At 45.1% G+C, this 18,769-nt stretch overlaps 1 protein-coding gene across 2 annotated transcripts in view; it reads left to right on the top strand.

Annotated features, from left to right (window-relative positions):
* Nucleotides 1-18,566, top strand: part of FAXDC2 (fatty acid hydroxylase domain containing 2) — a 55,570-nt gene extending 37,004 nt beyond the window's left edge. For both annotated transcript variants that reach the window (XM_068278300.1, XM_068278301.1), the window contains exons 6-9: nucleotides 881-1,086; nucleotides 6,957-7,062; nucleotides 8,854-9,020; nucleotides 13,228-18,566. In XM_068278300.1, coding sequence (XP_068134401.1) covers nucleotides 881-1,086; nucleotides 6,957-7,062; nucleotides 8,854-9,020; nucleotides 13,228-13,396 — 648 coding nt within the window. In that variant the 3' untranslated portion in view covers nucleotides 13,397-18,566. The remainder of the gene's footprint in view (nucleotides 1-880; nucleotides 1,087-6,956; nucleotides 7,063-8,853; nucleotides 9,021-13,227) is intronic.
* The last annotated feature ends 203 nt before the right edge of the window (nucleotides 18,567-18,769 follow it).

Below are 18,769 nucleotides of genomic sequence, written 5' to 3'. Positions count from 1 at the left end.
GCGGCGGCATCCCCCTACCTACTCCGATCGCCTTCGGCGATCAGAGTATGCAAGAAATCCCGTTGAGAACGGGATTTCTTGCAGGGCTTCCCCGGTCGCCATGGCGACCGGGCGGGATGACGTCACCGACGTCATGGACGTTGTGACGTCAGAGGGAACCCCGATCCGCCCCTTAGCGCTGCCTGGCACTGATTGGCCAGGCTGCGCAGGGGTCTGGGGCGGGGGGGGGGCGGCTCGGCGCGGCGGGTAGCGGCGAATCGGCGGCGAGCGGCGGCGATCGCAAGTTACAAGCAGCTAGCAAAGTGCTAGCTGCTTGTAACAAAAAAAAAAATTATGCAAATCGGCCCAGCGGGGCCTGAGAAATCCTCCTGCGCAGGTTACCCCGAACTGTGTTCGGGATAACCGGCAAGGAGGTTAAAGGGACACTTAAGTCAAACAAAAAAAATGAGTTTTACTCACCTAGGGCTTCCAATAGCCCCCTGCAGCTGTCCGGTGCCCTCGCTGTCTCCCTCCGATCCTCCTGGCTCCGCCGGAAGCCACTTCCTGTTTCGGTGACAGGAGCTGACAGGCTGGGGATGCGAGTGATTCTTCGCGTTCCCAGACACATTAGCACCCTCTATGCTGCTATATGGTATATGATATATTCTATAGCAGCATAGATGGTGCTATTGTGGCCAGGAACGCGAAGAATCACTCACGTCACCGAAACAGGAAGTGGCTGCCGGCTTTTTTTTTGTTTGACTTAAGTGTCCCTTTAAAGTCTTCTCTTGCAATCAATTCATACCTTACAAATCAGGAGAGGTTGTGATGTCTTCTGTATAGACCAGGTGTGGTGAGACTGACGGCTCTTATGGTCTCTGCTTTTGTCTCGTCTTCTCAGGTGGAGCTTGCCAGGCTGCTGAGCGCAGTGAAAGTTGTGTTCTGCAACCAGATCTTCCTGTCCTTCCCCATGGTGCTCTTCATGTACGTGTACATGCAGTGGCGGGGCAATCCCTGCAGCATCGAGCTGCCCACCTTCCACTGGGTTCTCCTGGAGCTCTCTGTCTTTGTTATGGTGGAAGAGATGCTTTTCTACTACTCACACAGGTAAGTATCAAAATGCTGTGCATGGGAGGGCTGGTGCACAAACACCAATACTTCAAGAGGAACTATATATGTGTGGTGGCTGGATAGTGTAATGGTTAAAGGTTCTGACACAGGAGACCAGTGTTCAAATCTCAGCTCTGCCTGTCAGTAAGCCAGCACCTATTCAGTAGGAAATCTTGGGCAAATCTCCCTAAACACTTTCTCCCTAAGCACATTATAGAGTGTGTCCTAGTGGCTGCAGCTCTGGCACTTTGAGTCTGCCAAGAGAAAAGTGCAATATAAATGTTCTGTGTCTGTCTATAAAGCGGATCAGAGATTAAAAATTAACTATACCAAGTAACTTGTCGATATACCTTATACCTTTAGATAGTTTACACAGCAAATCTAGCTGCAAACAGCTTCAACAGTATATGCTTATTTCTTCCTGTGATACAATGAGAGCAGCCGTATTCTGCTTGTGATCATTACACACAGGCAAGCTGATAGCCTCTCCAGCCCTCAGCCTGTGAAAACTTCACTCCCCTCTCCTCCTTCCCTCTGCCTCTAGAATCTATGGCTAGTAACACCTCCTCCTCCTGCCCAGACTGAGCTCCCATAAGCCCTTGCTGCATGAGTCTGAGAGAGCCTATGCGCTGGAGGAGCTGTGGGTGAGGCTTATAGGGAATTAGGGTATTAAAACAAAAACAAAAGTATTTGGCTTGAGGAAGCCCTATAAACTATATAAAAGGAACACAATTATGCAATGAGTAAAAGTTTATCTCGGATTCACTTTAAAGCAACTGAAGCAAGAAGCATATGGAGGCTGCCATATTGATTTCCTTTTAAGCAATACCAGTTGCCTGGCTGTCTTGCTATACTGGGGCACATCCTACTCATACTGGGGCACTATACTAGCTATACTGGGCACTATGGGCACTATACTAGCCATACTGAGCACTATACTAACTATACTGGGCACTATACTAGCTATACTGGGCACTATACTAGCCATACTGGGCCCTATACTAGCTATACTGGGCACTATACTACCCATACTGGGCACTATACTAGCCATACTGGGCCCTATACTAGCTATACTGGGCACTATACTACCCATACTGGGCACTATACTAGCTATACTGGGGCACTATGCTAGCCATACTGGGCACTATACTAACTATACTGGGCACTATACTAGCCATACTGGGCCCTATACTAGCTATACTGGGCACTATACTACCCATACTGGGCACTATACTAGCTATACTGGGCATTATACTAGCTATACTGGGCACTATACGAGCTATACTGGGCACTATACTGAGCACTATACTAGCTATACTGCGGCACTATACTACCCATACTGGATCACTATACTAGCTATACTAGGCACTATACTATACTTGCTATACTGGGGCACTATACTACCCATACTGGGTCGCTATACTGAAGCACTATACTAGCTATACTGGGGCACTATACTACCCATACTGGGTCACTATGCTAGCTATACTGAGCACTATACTGGCTATACTGGGCACTATACTAGCTATACTGGGGCACTATACTACCCATACTGGGTCACTATGCGAGCTATACTGAGCACTATACTGGCTATACTGAGCACTATACTGGCTATACTGGGCACTATACTAGCTATACTGGGGCACTATACTACCCATACTGGGTCACTATACTAGCTATACTGAAGCACTATACTAGCTATACTGGGCACTATACTAGCTATACTGGGCACTATACTAGCTATACTGAAGCACTATACTAGCTATACTGGGGCACTATACTACCCATACTGGGTCACTATACTAGCTATACTGGGCACTATACTAGCTATACTGGGGCACTGTACTACCCATACTGGGTCACTATACTAGCTATACTGGGTCACTATACTAGCTATACTGAGCACTATACTGGCTATACTGGGCACTATACTAGCTATACTGGGGCACTATACTACCCATACTGGGTCACTAAACTAGCTATACTGAATCACTATACCAGCTATACTGGGCACTATACTAGTTATACTGAAGCACTATACTAGCTATACTGGGGCACTATACTACCCATACTGGGTCACTATACTAGCTATACTGGGCACTATACTAGCAATACTGAGGCACTATACTACCCATACTGGGGCACTATACTATCTATACTGAGGCACTATACTAGCTATACTGGGCACTATACTAGCTATACTGGGCACTATACTAGCTATACTGGGGCACTATGCTATCCATACTGGGCACTATGCTAGCTATACTGGGGCACCATACTAGCTATACTGGGGCACTATACTAGCTATATTGGGTCACTATACTAGCTATACTGAAGCACTATACTAGCTATACTGGGGCACTATACTACCCATACTGAGTCACTATACTAGCTATACTGAAGCACTATACTAGCTATACTGAAGCACTATACTAGCTATACTGGGGCACTATACTAGCTATAATGGGGCACTATACTAGCTATAATGGGGCACTATACTAGCTATAATGGGGCACTATACTAGCTATAATGGGGCACTATACTACCCATACTGGGTCACTATACTAGCTATACTGGGCACTATACTAGCTATACTGAGGCACTATACTACCCATACTGGGGCACTATACTATCTATACTGGGGTAACTATACTAGCCATACTGGGGATACTAAACCCCCTATACTGAGGCAACTATTCTAGCTATGCCGCTGCACCCCAGCCCCCCCTCCCCCGCAGGCCCCAGAGATAAATTTGGTCAGAAAGCGGTCCCCAGGCTGGAAAAGGTTGGGGACCCCTGCTATAGAGCCTTCCCTCTCCTCGTCCCAGTGTTCCTGCAATGGCTCCCCCATTAACAGTCTCTGACTGCTGGGGCGGAGACTGCTCTCTTTTGCTGCAGGTAGTCTTCGGGAGCACTTGGGCTCGGGTTTCCAAAGCCTCCTGCAATGGGAGATTTAAAAGGAGGAGACTGCGGGTGAATGAGGAGATGAGGAATGGAAAGGCTCTATAGGATCCAGAGTCTCCCCTCTCCATAGGTAAGTAGCTGTTTTTTTTTTGTTTTTGTTTTTTTAATTTAGGCTTTAGCTTCAGGCTTCACAGAGAACAGCTTGTCTAATTCTCCCTTCCCAGAAAGTAATGAGCTAATGTAATTTGAGCTTTCAACTGTCTGCAGGCAAACATGTAAACACAGGAGCTGAAGCATTTCTGTGCTCGCAGCAAACCATGAAGTAACCACTCAGTAGGAGTTCTATAAGCTGTAACAAGGAAATGTTCTTATTTAAAGGTTATTATGCTGTTACTTATCTTTTAGAGTAGAGAGAAAGTTTTAAGTTCAGGTTTGTTTTAACCCAGGATCAGTAGCTGGTAGTTTACATATAATGGCAGTTGGTGCTGTCTGTCTTTTTTCAGGTCTGCCAGTAGTAAAGATGCTGACCCACAGAGGATGTAACATGAACGAATTTCACTTTCTACTACTAGCTTTTGGCAAAGTTCCTCTTGAGCCTCGTTCACACGCTATAGGGTTTTCGGCCAAGTTGACCGTTCAGGGCCATCTACACCAAGAATCTAACATGTGTATGGCAACACTTATTTGTCTCCTAGAGATCTGGAGTGCCCATTTTTCACTTACTCACCCTATCACGTTGAACCACTGTTTTGTGCGCCATGCAATCGTCACCCCTCCCCTTTCCCCTTGTACAGTGACAGATACATTGTTCCCCTCTAGGCCTGTACAGTACCTTAAACTGTAGTCTGAGGCATCAACATCAGTTGGGTGCGTACGCACTTTTAGGCCTCTTTCCCACCAAGACGTCGTGTTTTAGGGGACATTAAGGTCGCATAACGTGCCCCTAACGCAACACATGGTGGTGCTGAAGTTGGACGTCAGATTGAGCCGCGTTATGCGGCTCTTGGTGCGCCGTTTACGTTCTATCCTGGGAAGTCTGGATCTTTTCAATGATTCAGATGATTCGAATCAAATCATTGAAAAGATCCGGATCTTTGAACCGAATCTTTGAATCATTTTACTAGGGAAGCAGGAAGCAGGGGTGCAGCAGAGTGAGAGGTGCAGGAGAATGAGGGCACATTGAGGGTGCTAATGGGGAAGGGAGGGATGCAGCAGGAAGATTGTGCTTGTGCACAGAAGCTGCAGTTCCTGTTTCTTCCAGACATCCACTGTGATCCAAATCCTTCATTGTGGTGATCCGGATGATTAAACTCACAAAAAAGATCTGGATCAAAGATCCGAACTGTTCATGATCTGGACAACACTACAGTGCAGTGAATATTAATTAGCCATGTGGCTAGGAACAATAGGGACTCTCCCCTTACTGAGCATGTGCAAACAGTCTAACACAGCTAAAACCACCTATAACGCACAGCATGCTGCACTCCCATTGAACGTCCAGCGTTACAATGTAACGCAACGTGGGCACTGTGAACAGCCCATTGATTTTTCATTACTGTGAGTTGGGCTGCATTACAGGCTGCTCTAACGTGCGCCTGTAACGTCCCACTGTGAAAGCAGCCTTAATCTGCAACTGATCAGAAACAGTGATTGTTTAGATCAGGTAAACGATTCATATTTGAGCAAGAGATCACAAACTGGTATAACTCACTGTGTTATGAAATTATAAACACGTCTTTAACCACTTTAGCCTCAGCCACAGTATCTCTACATTCCTTGTGACTTCATCTAAGCCACGAGGAAGTAGATATAAGTTTTGTAGCTGAAGAACGGCTGCGCATGATTGGGTATTGCTCCTGTGAAAAACCTCCGACATCTACTGCAGCACTAATTGGTGAAAGGGAATAGATGTTCCCTGAGCCAATAAGATTGATTTTTATCATTAAAAGTACTTTTATTTTCTCAGTTCATAGTGAAAAATACACACTGTAGCATTATTTCAGAATCAAATATCCTAACCATAAATGGTGAAAGGAACATAATCTAATGGTAGATATAGCCAAACAAAATGTGTGTGTTTTTTCTACAGTAGCATTTTTATTTTTCAAGCGAAATTGTAAAACTGAGAAACCATGTGTTTTTTTCCTCTTTTTTTCCATTAAAATGCATAGAAAACCAAATTGTTCTAGGAAAAAAAATGCCATACAATGAAAGTCTAGTTTGTCTTGGAAAAAAATAAATATATATATATATATATATATATATATATATATATATATATATCATTGAGGTGTCATAAGTAGGGATAAAGTTATTGCTGATTAAAGAGACTCTGAAGCGAATAAAATTTGCCATTTTTACCTTATTATTTGCTTCAGGAGTCTCATCAGAAGTAAACCGCCGCATCCCCGCCGCAAAACGAGGGGTTTAGACCCCCCAAATCCCTGTGCAAACATCCACGATCAACTTGGTCGTGGATTTTGCTGCGCTGAGAGGCAGGGCTTTCAGCCGCAGCTCTGCCTCTCCTGACATAAATCGCCGCACGGATCTCCGCCTCTCCCCGCCCCCTCTATGAAGGAAGAGTGAGAGGGGTGGGGAGAGGCGGCGATCCGCCGCGATTGACAGCAGTAGAGGCAGAGCTGCAGCGGAAAGCTCTGCCTCTTTGAGGTATTTGGGGGCTCTAAAGCGCTCAGGGACATGGCGTTTTACTCCTGCTGAGAGCACTGAAGTGAAATCAAAGGTTAAAATGGCAAAAACAATTCGCTTCAGTATCTCTTTAAATGGGGACATAGCTAAAATGTTAAAACTCCTCTGGTCCATAAGAGGGGTCTGGATGCAAATGATCCCAACCAAAAGCCGTACAATATTATTATTGTTATAGTTCTTATTTCAGACTTCTACATGTAGTTACAGAAACGTTATTTTCTCTTTATGAATTACTGGTGTCATTTTACATTGGGCAGGTTGTTCCACCATCCAAGTCTATACAAGCATGTCCATAAGCAGCATCATGAGTGGACGGCCCCCGTGGGTGTGGTTGCTATGTACGCTCATCCTCTGGAGCACATCGTAAGTGAGAGACCTTAAATGGAGTAATTAAAATACTCAGCTGTTCAAGACCGTAACTGTACAAATAGTGGGGTCTCCCCATAAAGTATACAAATAATGCCCCCCCCCCCATAAAAAAATATAATGGCACGCCCTAAGGTTCACACCCCTTCCTTTGCCTTCCCCTGGTGGCCCTCACAGCCTGGAGGCCCAACTCACAAGGCTCATAAAACAAGTGTCGCCATCAGGATCTTCACACCCATAACAAGTGTAACCACAACAACACCTGATGTGGAGGGAAGCGGGATATGTGGACGGCTACTAGCGAGGAACATTTTGGGCACCACCATAGAGTTCCATTAAATTTATCGGCAAGAAAGGCAAATATTTGGCATCGCAAGTGCCATTAAATTTATCGGCAAGGAAGGGAACCCTGTGGCGGTTGGGGTTAGGTGTCAGGGAGAACATTTGTGTGAGGGGGGAGGGTTCTGTGTGAGAGTAGGGTTAGGTTTAGCTATAGCAGAGCCGGGACAAGGTCCTCCAGCACCCATGGCTGAGACACCAAAGTGCCCCCCTCCATCCTCCATCCCACCAAAGTGCCCCCCTCCATCCTCCATCCCTCCCACCCCAGCCGTCACACATAGGGCTTGATTCATTAAACTGTGATAACTCACAATATCACACCTTATGAAAAGATATCACACCCTATGAAAAGATATCACACATTATGAAAAGATATCACACCTTATCAAAGTTATCACGCCTTATCAGAGTAGTGTAGCAAGCGCTACGAACCCGCAGGGGCTCAGGGCAGGACGAGTGCCATTGCCAATTAGCAGGCATAAGTTAGAAGCGCTCGCTATGCTACTCTGATAAGGCATGTTAACTTTGATAAGGTGTGATATCTTTGATAAGGTGTGATATCTTTTCATAAGGTGTGATCTTTGATAAGGTGTGATATTTCAGGTATCGCGGTTTAGTGAATCAAGCCCATTGAATGCTATTAGACTAAGGGCCCGTTTCCAGTAGAAGCGATGCGATGCGGCTACATAGCTACATCATACTAGTGAAGAAATGGACCGTTCTAAACAGAAAAATACACTTTGGGGCGGGGGAAGGAACGGAAGCAGCTGAATGGAAACGGAGTGAAAACAGATCCGATCGACCAGTGATCAGATCTGTTTTCACGGATCCGTTTGCCACTTAATTGCCAGAGTGAACTGGGCCTAACAGATTACAGAACTCACCTGGGTCATTTTGGAACAAAGTGGAGTCACTAAAAAGTTTGTATATTACCCTCTTTCCCCTAAATTAAGACATCCCCTGAAAGTAAGCCCTAGCGGGAATTTTGAGCATGCTCCAAATATAAGCCCTATCCTGAAAGTAAGCCCCAGCGGCAGTAAGGGGAAAAGTTTGGCAACTTGTGTTGTTACTGGAGCCCAGAAACACAAGTTGCTGTACTTCTTCCCTATAGGCTGAAGGGTAGAAGTAGAGTGACTGCAGTCTAAGGCCACGTTTACAGTGGTGTGTTGTAACGGCCGCTTCATAACGTGGCTCACCGCAATGCACCCCCCTATGCAGCGTTCACAGTGTGGCGGTGGCGTTGCGGCATAGTGGGTTTCGGTATGGTAACGCACTGCACGGAAGCCATACAGTCCGCTGTCCTGTATAAACACGTCATTTTTGTCAGCGGCAGACCCCGTACTGGGCTTTTATGAATGTCAGTCAGGTGGTGGCAGGGTGACAAGCTTGTTTGTAACATTTGTTCTTTGCGCGTTGGATAATCCATCTGTACTGCTCTTTCTCTTGCAGTTTTCCAATATGTTGCCCCCCATGGTTGGACCAATGCTGATGGGGTCCCATGTGGCCACCGTTATGATGTGGTTCTCGCTCGCTCTAGTGTCGACCACCATCTCCCACTGCGGCTACCACCTGCCCTTCCTGCCATCTCCGGAGTTCCACGACTTCCACCACCTCAAGTAAGTCTGGCGGCGATTCGGTGTGGAGCTCCCTGTGAGGAGGGGCTGCTGGAAATCTTATGGTCCCCACTAATGGTCCGATCCTTATTGTCCAATCTTAGCAAATCTCTGTAGTAAAAGTTTGAACTGAGTGAATATATTGACTGGATACTTTAGACAGTCCCTCATACAACTTAGAAATGGTAAGAGTGAAGAAAAAGATTGGATCATTAGTGGCCACCTTTGGGCTGGGAGCACACGTGTCTGTGCGGAAAACGAAACGTTTCTGCTGTGTGCATTTCTGCATTTTTCATTTGCGTTTATCATGTGTTTTTTGTGGGTTTCCGTTTTTGCATTTTTAATACTTACCGTATATTTAATGTGTGAAATGGTACTGTATATACTCGAGTATAAGCCTAATTTTTAGGCCAAAAACAGTTGCCCAAAGGTGGGGGGTCTAGGATTATACTCGAGTCACTACTGTTTGAGTAACCCCCACAGTGCCCTCGCTATATGCACAGTGGTACATCATCTGAGGGAGACCACACACTTAGCATTTCCATGGGAGGACCCAGCTAATCTCATCTCGAGTTGTAGCCTTGGAAGGCATACAGGGACAGTGTCTACTGAGTGGTGAGAATCCTTGCATTGCTATATCACGTTTTAGATACATGACTATGTGGCTCTGCATTCCTTGCTTTATCTTTATGCCAGCTTAAACTCTGCAACAGGAGTTCTTTGCATGTCCATCTCCATTGTTGGCCTTTGTTCTGGGCTGGCTTATTATTGCAATCTGCTGAATTTATGCTGCTTTTCTAATATATGGTTGTGGCCGGCCATGGCTGTGAGTGGTGTTGTGGTTGTGGCTTTTGCCGCCCCGGCTTATACCTGGGTAAAACTTTTCCAGTTTTTTTAAGGCAAGAGTTTGGAGGGGCGCCGACTTATATTCAAGTCAGCTTATAATCGAGTATATACAGTACAGTACATTATGAGATCTTTTTTTTCTCCTTTTTCTTAAGAAAAAACAAAAAACAGCAAAAATGCGTACCGAATTGATTCGTTTTTGATTCCAAGTTCTTTTTGTGTGGCCCATAGACTAACACCACGCATGTGCAATTTCACATGTCCCCTGCCTCAAGGTGCCCATACATCTCTCGATCTGCCACCAAATCGACTATCGGATATACCCATGTGTGACACCGCCTACACCCCCCCCCCTCCCGCCCCCCCCCCCCCGGTCCCTGGTGAGTGTTGCTCATCTCCTGACCTCCTCCTGTGTCTGGTGTCTTTTTGAATTGCCACCATGAGTGCCTGTGTCATATGACACAGGTGCGTGTAGTGATGTCACTACATGCGGCATTGTCACATGGTACGGCACTGAGAGGTGTGACAGTTGAGCAGGCAACACCACCACGGGCCCCGGGGGGCCCACATACACTTAGCGTGGGACCAGACTGGGGGTCCCTCAGTCGTCGGGAGATCTAACACCATTAATGCCATTGTTCTTTAAAGTAGTTGCGATCACCCCTCCGTTGTTATTCATTCCTGTCTCCCAAGATAATACTGGGAAGAGACACCTTCAACAATAGGTAAAAACAAAAAGGCACATAGTGTAACCTGTTTACAATAATCACTATCGCCCTTTTTGTGACAGACAATCTAACCACAAACACAGGAGTGCATACATGTAAGGGGTCCACCACCTGTGGGCTCAGGCTCTCCCCCCCCCCCCCCCATATGCCCCTGCTCACCAAAGACTGCTATAGTTCAATAGCCACTGTCTGTCACCTGGGCTTTTCCACGGATGCAATCTCCTTGTGAGTCGTGACATGACGAAACCGGTAGGGCGGAGCTTGGGATACGCATGCGGAGTCTGTGGAGGAGAGGAAACGCGAGACGCTGATATCCTATCCAGACAAGGAGATGGTGATATGCAATGCTGTTTATATTTGTTTTAATGTACGCCCATCTCTTATCTTTTAATCTAAGTATTAAAAAGTGGTTTTACACATGAGCGGTTCTTGTTTTGAGTTTACCTGCAGATTGCATCCGTGGAAAGGCCCAGGTGGCAGACAGTGGCTATTGAACTATAGCAGTCTTTGGTGAGCAGGGGCATATGGGGGGGGGGGGGGGGAGCCTGAGCCCACAGGTGGTGGACCTCTTATATGTATGCACTCCTGTGTTTGTGGTTAGATTGTCTGTCACAAAAAGGGCGATAGTGATTATTGTAAACAGGTTACACTATGTGCGTTTTTGTTTTTACCTATTGTTGAAGGTGTCTCTTCCCAGTATTATCTTGGAGACAGGAATTAATAACAACGGAGGGGTGATCACAACTACTATAAAGATCATTGGATTATATACAGATTGGTAATCTAGGAGTAGTGTGATCCATCTAATATAACAATTGGTTTTATTGCACATACTGTGACATATCTAAGGGACTCAGCGCAGCACTATTAATAGAGCATGAATGCCATGCACCGGATCGAGGGCCTTACGACCGTGATTTCCAACATGCCCAATCGATCTTTTTCACCAATTTTGGCTGGAAATCGATTCATCGTGTAGCCCTGTTGCAGCATTGGTTGAATTTCTGGATATCGATGCGAAAATGAAGTAATGTATGGGCACCCCAAAGGCGCGTACACTAGTAGTGAGCACAAATTTTGCATAATCCTAATTTCGCTTCGCAATTGCAATGCAAAATCGTAATGCGGAATTTCAGGGATAATCATAAGTAATTTTGTTTAAAAACGCAATCCGGAACCATAATTTTACGTAATTTTCACATCATTTCATGCCGACTTTAGCAGTTTATAGCCATACATGCCATTGTCATAAAAAATTGTTTGTTAAGGAATGTTAAAATTGCGTATTTTAATGTAGAAGAGTTAAAGGAAAATAATTTTTCAAAAAGACCTTGTAGTTTTTGAGAAAATCTATTTTAAAACTGCGAAGGAAAACTGTTTTTTAAACGCAGAACATGGCAATTTAAAAATCAATTTTCCCTTGCATTTTTTAACCACTTCAGCCTACAGTGTTGTTTCACTTTATGCATCCGAGAAACTTTCACCTCCCATTCATTCGCCAATAACTTTATCACTACTTATCATACTGAAATGATCTATATCTTGTTTTTTCCGTCACCATTTAGTCTTTCTTTAGGTGATACATTTGCTAAGAATTATTTTATTCTAAATCCATTTTAACAGGAAGATTAAGAAAGAAATGGAAAAAATGCATTATTTCTCAGTTTTTGGCCATTATAGTTTAAAATTAATACATGCTACCGCAATTAAAACCCATGTATTTGATGTGTCCATTTGTCCCGGTTATTACACCGTTTAAATTATGTCCGTATCACAATTTATGGCGCCAATATTTTATTTGGAAATAAAGGTGCATTTTTTCAATTTGCGTCCATCACTATTTACAAGCTTATAATTTAATAAAAATATAGTAATATACTCTCTTGACATGCATATTCAAAAAGTTCAGACTCTTAGGTAACTATTTATGTTGTTGTTTTTTTTTATTGTAATTTTTGGTATTTTTTTATATAAAAATTTTATTTGGGTAATTTTTGGTGTGTTAGCAGTTAATTTTAAATGTAATATTATGTGTTTATTTAATAAAAAATGCATGTGGGTGTAGTGTTACTATTTGGCCACAAAAAGTCCTGGAAGCATTAGGAGGACGGGAAACTTTTTTTTGAGCAGAAAGACAGCGGCCTCTAATAAGAGGTCGTATGTTTTTCTGCCGGGGACTTAGATCGATGAATGGGAACTATGTTCCAATTCATTGATCTCGGGGCTAACGTAAGGCGGCGGGAGCGCGCACGATTTTCTCAAATGCTACAAGGTCTTTTTGAAAAATTGTTTTTTACGTGTTCCCATTCTTCTCCTAAACACACTTAGCAATTTTAGTGACAATAGCCTGGATGTAGACTTGGCTATTAACCACTGAATTTGGCACTAAATAACGCAAAATTACGAATGGGTTACACAAAATCAGTTGAATGTACAAATTGGAATAATGTATGGTCGTAATTGCGAAAATTATGGAAAATTTTGCATCATCGTAATTAGCAGATTACAGTCATCACTCGCAAACACACATTGTACTACATGGTGGTCGTAAGATTGGCCAGTCATTGGTCAATCAGTGTGTGTCTGGCTGGAGTACTCTACAGCTGACGATTTTCCTGGTGTTTTTTGTTCTCCAGGTTTAACCAGTGCTATGGAGTCCTGGGGGTGTTTGACCGACTTCACGGCACAGATCTGATCTTCAAGCAAGCCAAAGCCTACGACAGACACATCCTCCTGCTGAACCTCACCCCCCTGTCTCAGAGCATTCCCGAACCTGCTAAGGAACCTGCGGGCAAATCAGAATAATGAGCATACCAGGCGGTGACCAGACCGCCAGTGAGATGACGATAATTTGATGCAAATTTATGGAGGTGGAATTGGACCAATCCAATGCAGCTATTTCATTTTATTGGGGTATTATCTCATTGACTATCCCCAGTGGTTGGTTTACTAAAGGTGGCCACTAACAGTCCAATTTCTAGCGAAAAATTGATCAAGAGATCAGATAATTCTGATCAGATTGGTTGTAAATTACCTCCGTTGATGGGCAAAATCAATTACAAATGATTATAAAAACAGTCGTCCGATTGGATTTTCGTTGAACCAAAGTTTGACTCTTCTTGTTGGTTGTAATAGATAGGAGACAAAGATTGGTTCGTTGATGGTGTAGTGAACAATGTTTTACAATATTTCACTTCCAATCAGAATTATCTGATTGCTTGAAATATTTTTTTTGCTAGAAATTGGATAGTTGGTGGCCACCTTAAGGCTGGAGGACATCACACAAATGCTATTATGTGGCAAATTTCTTTACTTGGGTCACATCAGAATAGAATGAGGTTTGCCGAAAGGTTAGTTAGACTTAAAATGTACCTGAGGCGAAAGGGGTGAAATATGTTATACATACCTGGGGCTTCCTCCAGCCCCCTCAATGCAGATCGCTTCCTTGATGCCGTCCTCCTGGATAGCCTGATAGAAGCCCCATTACCTTCAGCCAGTCAGCGCAGTCCACGCAGTGCATGCTCCCCCATCACGCACCCGCAGGTTATTGACTTCTACACATTCGTCGGCATGCACCCACGTCAGCAGAAGCATACTGCGCCAGTGCAGTACTTCTGAGGGGCAGTACGCTCCAGATGACATAGGTGTGCACACGCAGAAGACCTTAGATGCTGATACCGGGACACCGTAGAAGACTGGAGCTGCAGCGAGGGACACACGTGACTTCTAGGGGCCAAGGCCACTTGCACACCAAGACGTTGCGTTAGGTGCTACGTTAAGGTCGCATAACGTGCACCTAACGCAAGGCCTGGTGCTCTTCGATGTGGACGTCGGAGTGAGCCGCGTTGTGCAGCTCACTCTGGCGTCCGTGATGCGTACTCTTGGACGCATGCGGCATCACGTGGTCCCGCCGGCCAATCACCGCACAGAGTGGCCGCACCAGGAAGTAAACACTGCACGTCACAACGTGCAGTGAATATTAATTAGCCATGTGCCTGGCCGCTCTCCGCTCCTCCCCAACCTGACTGAGCATGTGCAAACAGTCTAACGCGGCTTAAGCCGTTGTAACGCCGTAGCATGCTGCACTTTCGGGAGAACGTGCAGCGTTACATGTAACGCAACGTGGGCAGTGTGAACAGCCCACTTGTGTTACATTGCTGTGCGTTGGGGGAGCGTTACAGGCTGCACTAACGTGCGCCTGTAACGTCCCTGTGTGTAAGCAGCCTGAAAGAAGCCTCTGGTAAGTAAAGATTTTATTTATTTTATTCATCGCCTCGGATATCCTTTAAAAAAATAATAATAATTGAGGTGGGTGGTACAATTGCTAATTCACTAACCTTATAGCCACCCCCTCCAAGCATGACTGCAAACTTTTGCTCACCCAATCACACTTCCCAGTGCCGAGCTGCATGGCCACAGTGATGCCATGTGACCAATCGTCAGTACGTCACATGACGCCGCTGTAGCCATGGAGATCATTGCTGGAAGCTTCGACTGGGTGTGTTAAACTTATCATACTGCACTGTTTGCAACTCTGCAGGGAGGGAGGAGAGGCATGGAAGTTTTCCCAACCCTGGGCTAATCGCAATGTTTACTCCACAGTCTCTGCATTTAGCATGCGATGGAAAAAAATAATCTCATGGCAACGCAATGCTATGTGACAATGGGCGTGGTCACACGTGTGCATCAGAATCCGTCATGTCACGCCTCTGCTACAAGTTAATGGCCACTCGATCCTATGCGATTGCACCGTGCACGTCACCAGATGCAACTTTTTACTTTAATCCTGCAGTGGTGTGCTGTTTGTGCTTCGCAACAGAGTAAACTTAACCTAACTCCCAGCAGCCTTTGCCCCTACGTGGGAAGCAATCACTAGTAGACAGTGTGAACTTAGCCTAACTCCCAGCAGCCTTTGCCTCTACGCTGAAAGCAATCACTAGTAGAAACCATGTGACCTTAGCCTAACTCCCAGCAGCCTTTGCTCCTCCGCGGTAAGCGATCACTAATAGGAACAGTGTGAACTTAGCCTAACTCCCAGCAGCCTTTGCCCCTACGCAGGAAGCGATCACTAGTAGGAACAGTGTGAACTTAGCCTAACTCCCAGCAGCCTTTGCCTCTACGCAGGAAGCGATCACTAGTAGGAGCAGTGTGACCTTAGCCTTTGCCGCTAAGTAGGAAGTAATCACTAGTAGGAACAGTGTGAACTTAGCCTAACTCCCAGCAGCCTTTGCCCCTACGCAGGAAGCGATCACTAGTAGAGACCATGTGACCTTAACCTAACTCCCAGCGGCCTTTGCACCTATGCAGGAAGTGATCACTAGTAGGAACAGTGTGAACTTAGCCTAACTCCCAGCAGCCTTTGCCCCTACGCAGGAAGCGATCACTAGTAGAAACCATGGGACCTTAACCTAACTCCCAGCAGCCTTTGCACCTACCTGGTAAATGATTACTAGTAGAGACCGTGTGAACTTAGCCTATAGCCTTAGGGCTTATTCACACTACAAGAGCTTTTCTAAGCGCTTTGTGATTTTTATAAACTCTTGCTGATGCTATGCTATGTGTGTGTTCACACTGGAACGATGTGGTTTTGTAAAAATCCCCCATAGCATTGCATTAGCAAGAGCTTTTAAAGTCTCTAGTGCTTAAAAAGCTCTTGTAGTCTAAACCAGCCTCCCAGCAGCCATTGCCTCTACGTGGTAAGTGATCAGTAGTAGAGACTGTGTGAACTTAGCCTAACTGTACAAGTTTCACCTCCATCTAAGCCACTCATAAATTAAAACTTGATTCCTCTCAGTGTAATTACACTGCAGTGTTTATAAAGCCAAAAGTATATATACAGCAAAGAACCCGGTAACGGGATCGCCTGATTCTGCATACACCGGTTGCTTGAGCAGCCGGTCGAAATAGCACAAACCTTCCCCCTAAAATACTTGTCGAGCCTCTGGCAGTCTCTCTGAACCTCCCCACAGGCTCGGAGCGGCTTTCCGGCTTCCCTAGTGCACGTAGGCCGGAGTGTCAGCTGACCTGCATCGGGTCATGTGACACTCCAGCTTCCGTACACTGATGCCGGAAGCCGCTAGGTACCCGGCGGGGAGATAGAGGGAGACTGCCAGACATCGCTGGGACCTCGGTAAGTATTCCAAAGCCTGCATGCTTCCACAGACAGCCCCGCAAGAGAGGTCCCCGTTATCCTACAGGCACGCCGGTTAGCTGAGACTTCCGGTTACCTGAATTCCGGATAATGGGGACTTTGCTGTATATTAAAAAAAAGAAGATATCGTACGTAGAGGAAGGACAGCGCCGTAGCACTAACAGCACTAACATAGTATCCAGTAATTGGCTGTAGTGTGAAGTAGCAAACTAATCATTTCAGCTTGCATACAAACGGTATGCAGCTTGGTACCTGAGCGAGAGAGGCAGCTGCAGACCTGTCTGCCCTAATAATCACAGTGATTACTCTGACAGAGGCGCTATTCGTGCTACTGACGAGCTACTGTTTGTCCCCTATCTTATTGCCTGATGAAGCAGGCTGTGCCTGCGAAACACGTTGCATCTTTTGGGGTACCAATAATAAATGTATTTGTTTAATTCAGACAGTATTTTGAGTCTGCTTTCCGGAGGTAAGTCCACCACTGCCTCCCAGAAAATTTGAAAATTTTTATTACCTTTTATCCTGCTGGCGCCTCTGTTCTCTTACGATAACACTGCAGTATTTTACTTTTTGGGGGGATAGTCAATAAGATGCTAATATGTCCAAGTTGGTGCAAAAGTTATGCTTAAATTTATGCAACTTGGAAAACTTGATGGGTGCATTTCCAAGCTGCATACATTTGCAGGCCATACACTCATCAATTAAAGTCGATTCTGATCATATCTATTACACAACGTGTCACATAAACCGTAATCACAGTTACCGAAAATCATTCAAAACGATCGATTGGAAAATCTCGATTGATCTAGGTGGGAAGGCGCGGCGGTAGATTGATGGCGCGTAGAATTTCCACGGCATCGAGCAGCACAGTACAATCGTTCTACCATACATCCCATGCTGGAATCGATCATTGAAAGTCGATGTGCAGTGTGTGGAATAGATCCCGCTCTGTTCAGATTCCGATCAGAGAGGGAACGATCGTTTTGCTGCATCGGGTAGCAGTCTATGTGTGTATGGCCTGCTTTAAAGGGGAACTGAAGAGAGAGGTATATGGAGGCTGTCCTGTTTATTTCCTTTTAATCAATACCAGTTGCCTGGCAGCCCTGCTGGTCTATTTCTCTGCAGTAGTATCTGATTAAAACCAGAAATGAGCATGCAGCTAGTCTTGTCAGATCAGACTTATAAGTCTGAACCACTGAAACACCTGATCTGCTGCATGCTTGTTCAGGGGCTATGGCTAATAGTATTAGAGGCAGAGGATCAGCAGGGCTGCCAGGCAACTGGTATTGTCTAAAAGGAAATAAACATGACAGCCTCCATATACCTCTCTCTTCAGTTCCCCTTTAAGCCTGGTACACACTTTTAATTATGATTGGCCAATCACTGACCAATTTTACCACCTCCGTGTAGTTTGAGTGTCAACAGATATTGAGTACTATGAGCAGATTATGCAGGTAAACTCTCATACTACATGGAGGTGGTAGAATTGGTCAGTGATTGGCCAATCATAATTGAAAGTGTTTACAAGGCTATAGGTGCTGAACTGGGCATGTCAGAAAGGAAATAGCACTTAAGTTAATTGTTGAACTCGTCTCAAGCACGGAAACCGTATCGAATTAGAAAATGCCGATGATGCTGGCACTTTGTGTGATCGGTCATCCTCGACTTAATTTAATTCCATAGACATAACTTGTTGACAATACTGTAGTAAATATCCAATAAGATAACTTTAATGTATGGTGTATGGTGTATGTAGTATGTTTAATTATAGTGATGCACTTTATTCTATCATGAAAATAAATCTTATATATATATTTATACGTATATTTGCTTCTTGTGCCTTTTTTTAAAGATAGCGGCTTCTGAAACCCACTCAAAGGCTCTGTTCACATCTAACATCGAATTAGTTGACACCAGCGATTTTATTTTTTTTGCACAATTGGACGGGACCAGGGAGCATGGTGGTTGGGCGGGCGTGCGCAACGTTTGTGGGTGGGGGTGGGCGCGGCGGGTGCGTGCGCATGGAC

Source organism: Hyperolius riggenbachi, chromosome 3 (genome assembly GCF_040937935.1).
Source record: "Hyperolius riggenbachi isolate aHypRig1 chromosome 3, aHypRig1.pri, whole genome shotgun sequence".
NCBI classification, from domain to species: domain Eukaryota; kingdom Metazoa; phylum Chordata; class Amphibia; order Anura; family Hyperoliidae; genus Hyperolius; species Hyperolius riggenbachi.
Note: the sequence above shows the minus strand (reverse complement) of the source record. Positions and strands in the feature narration are given on the sequence as shown.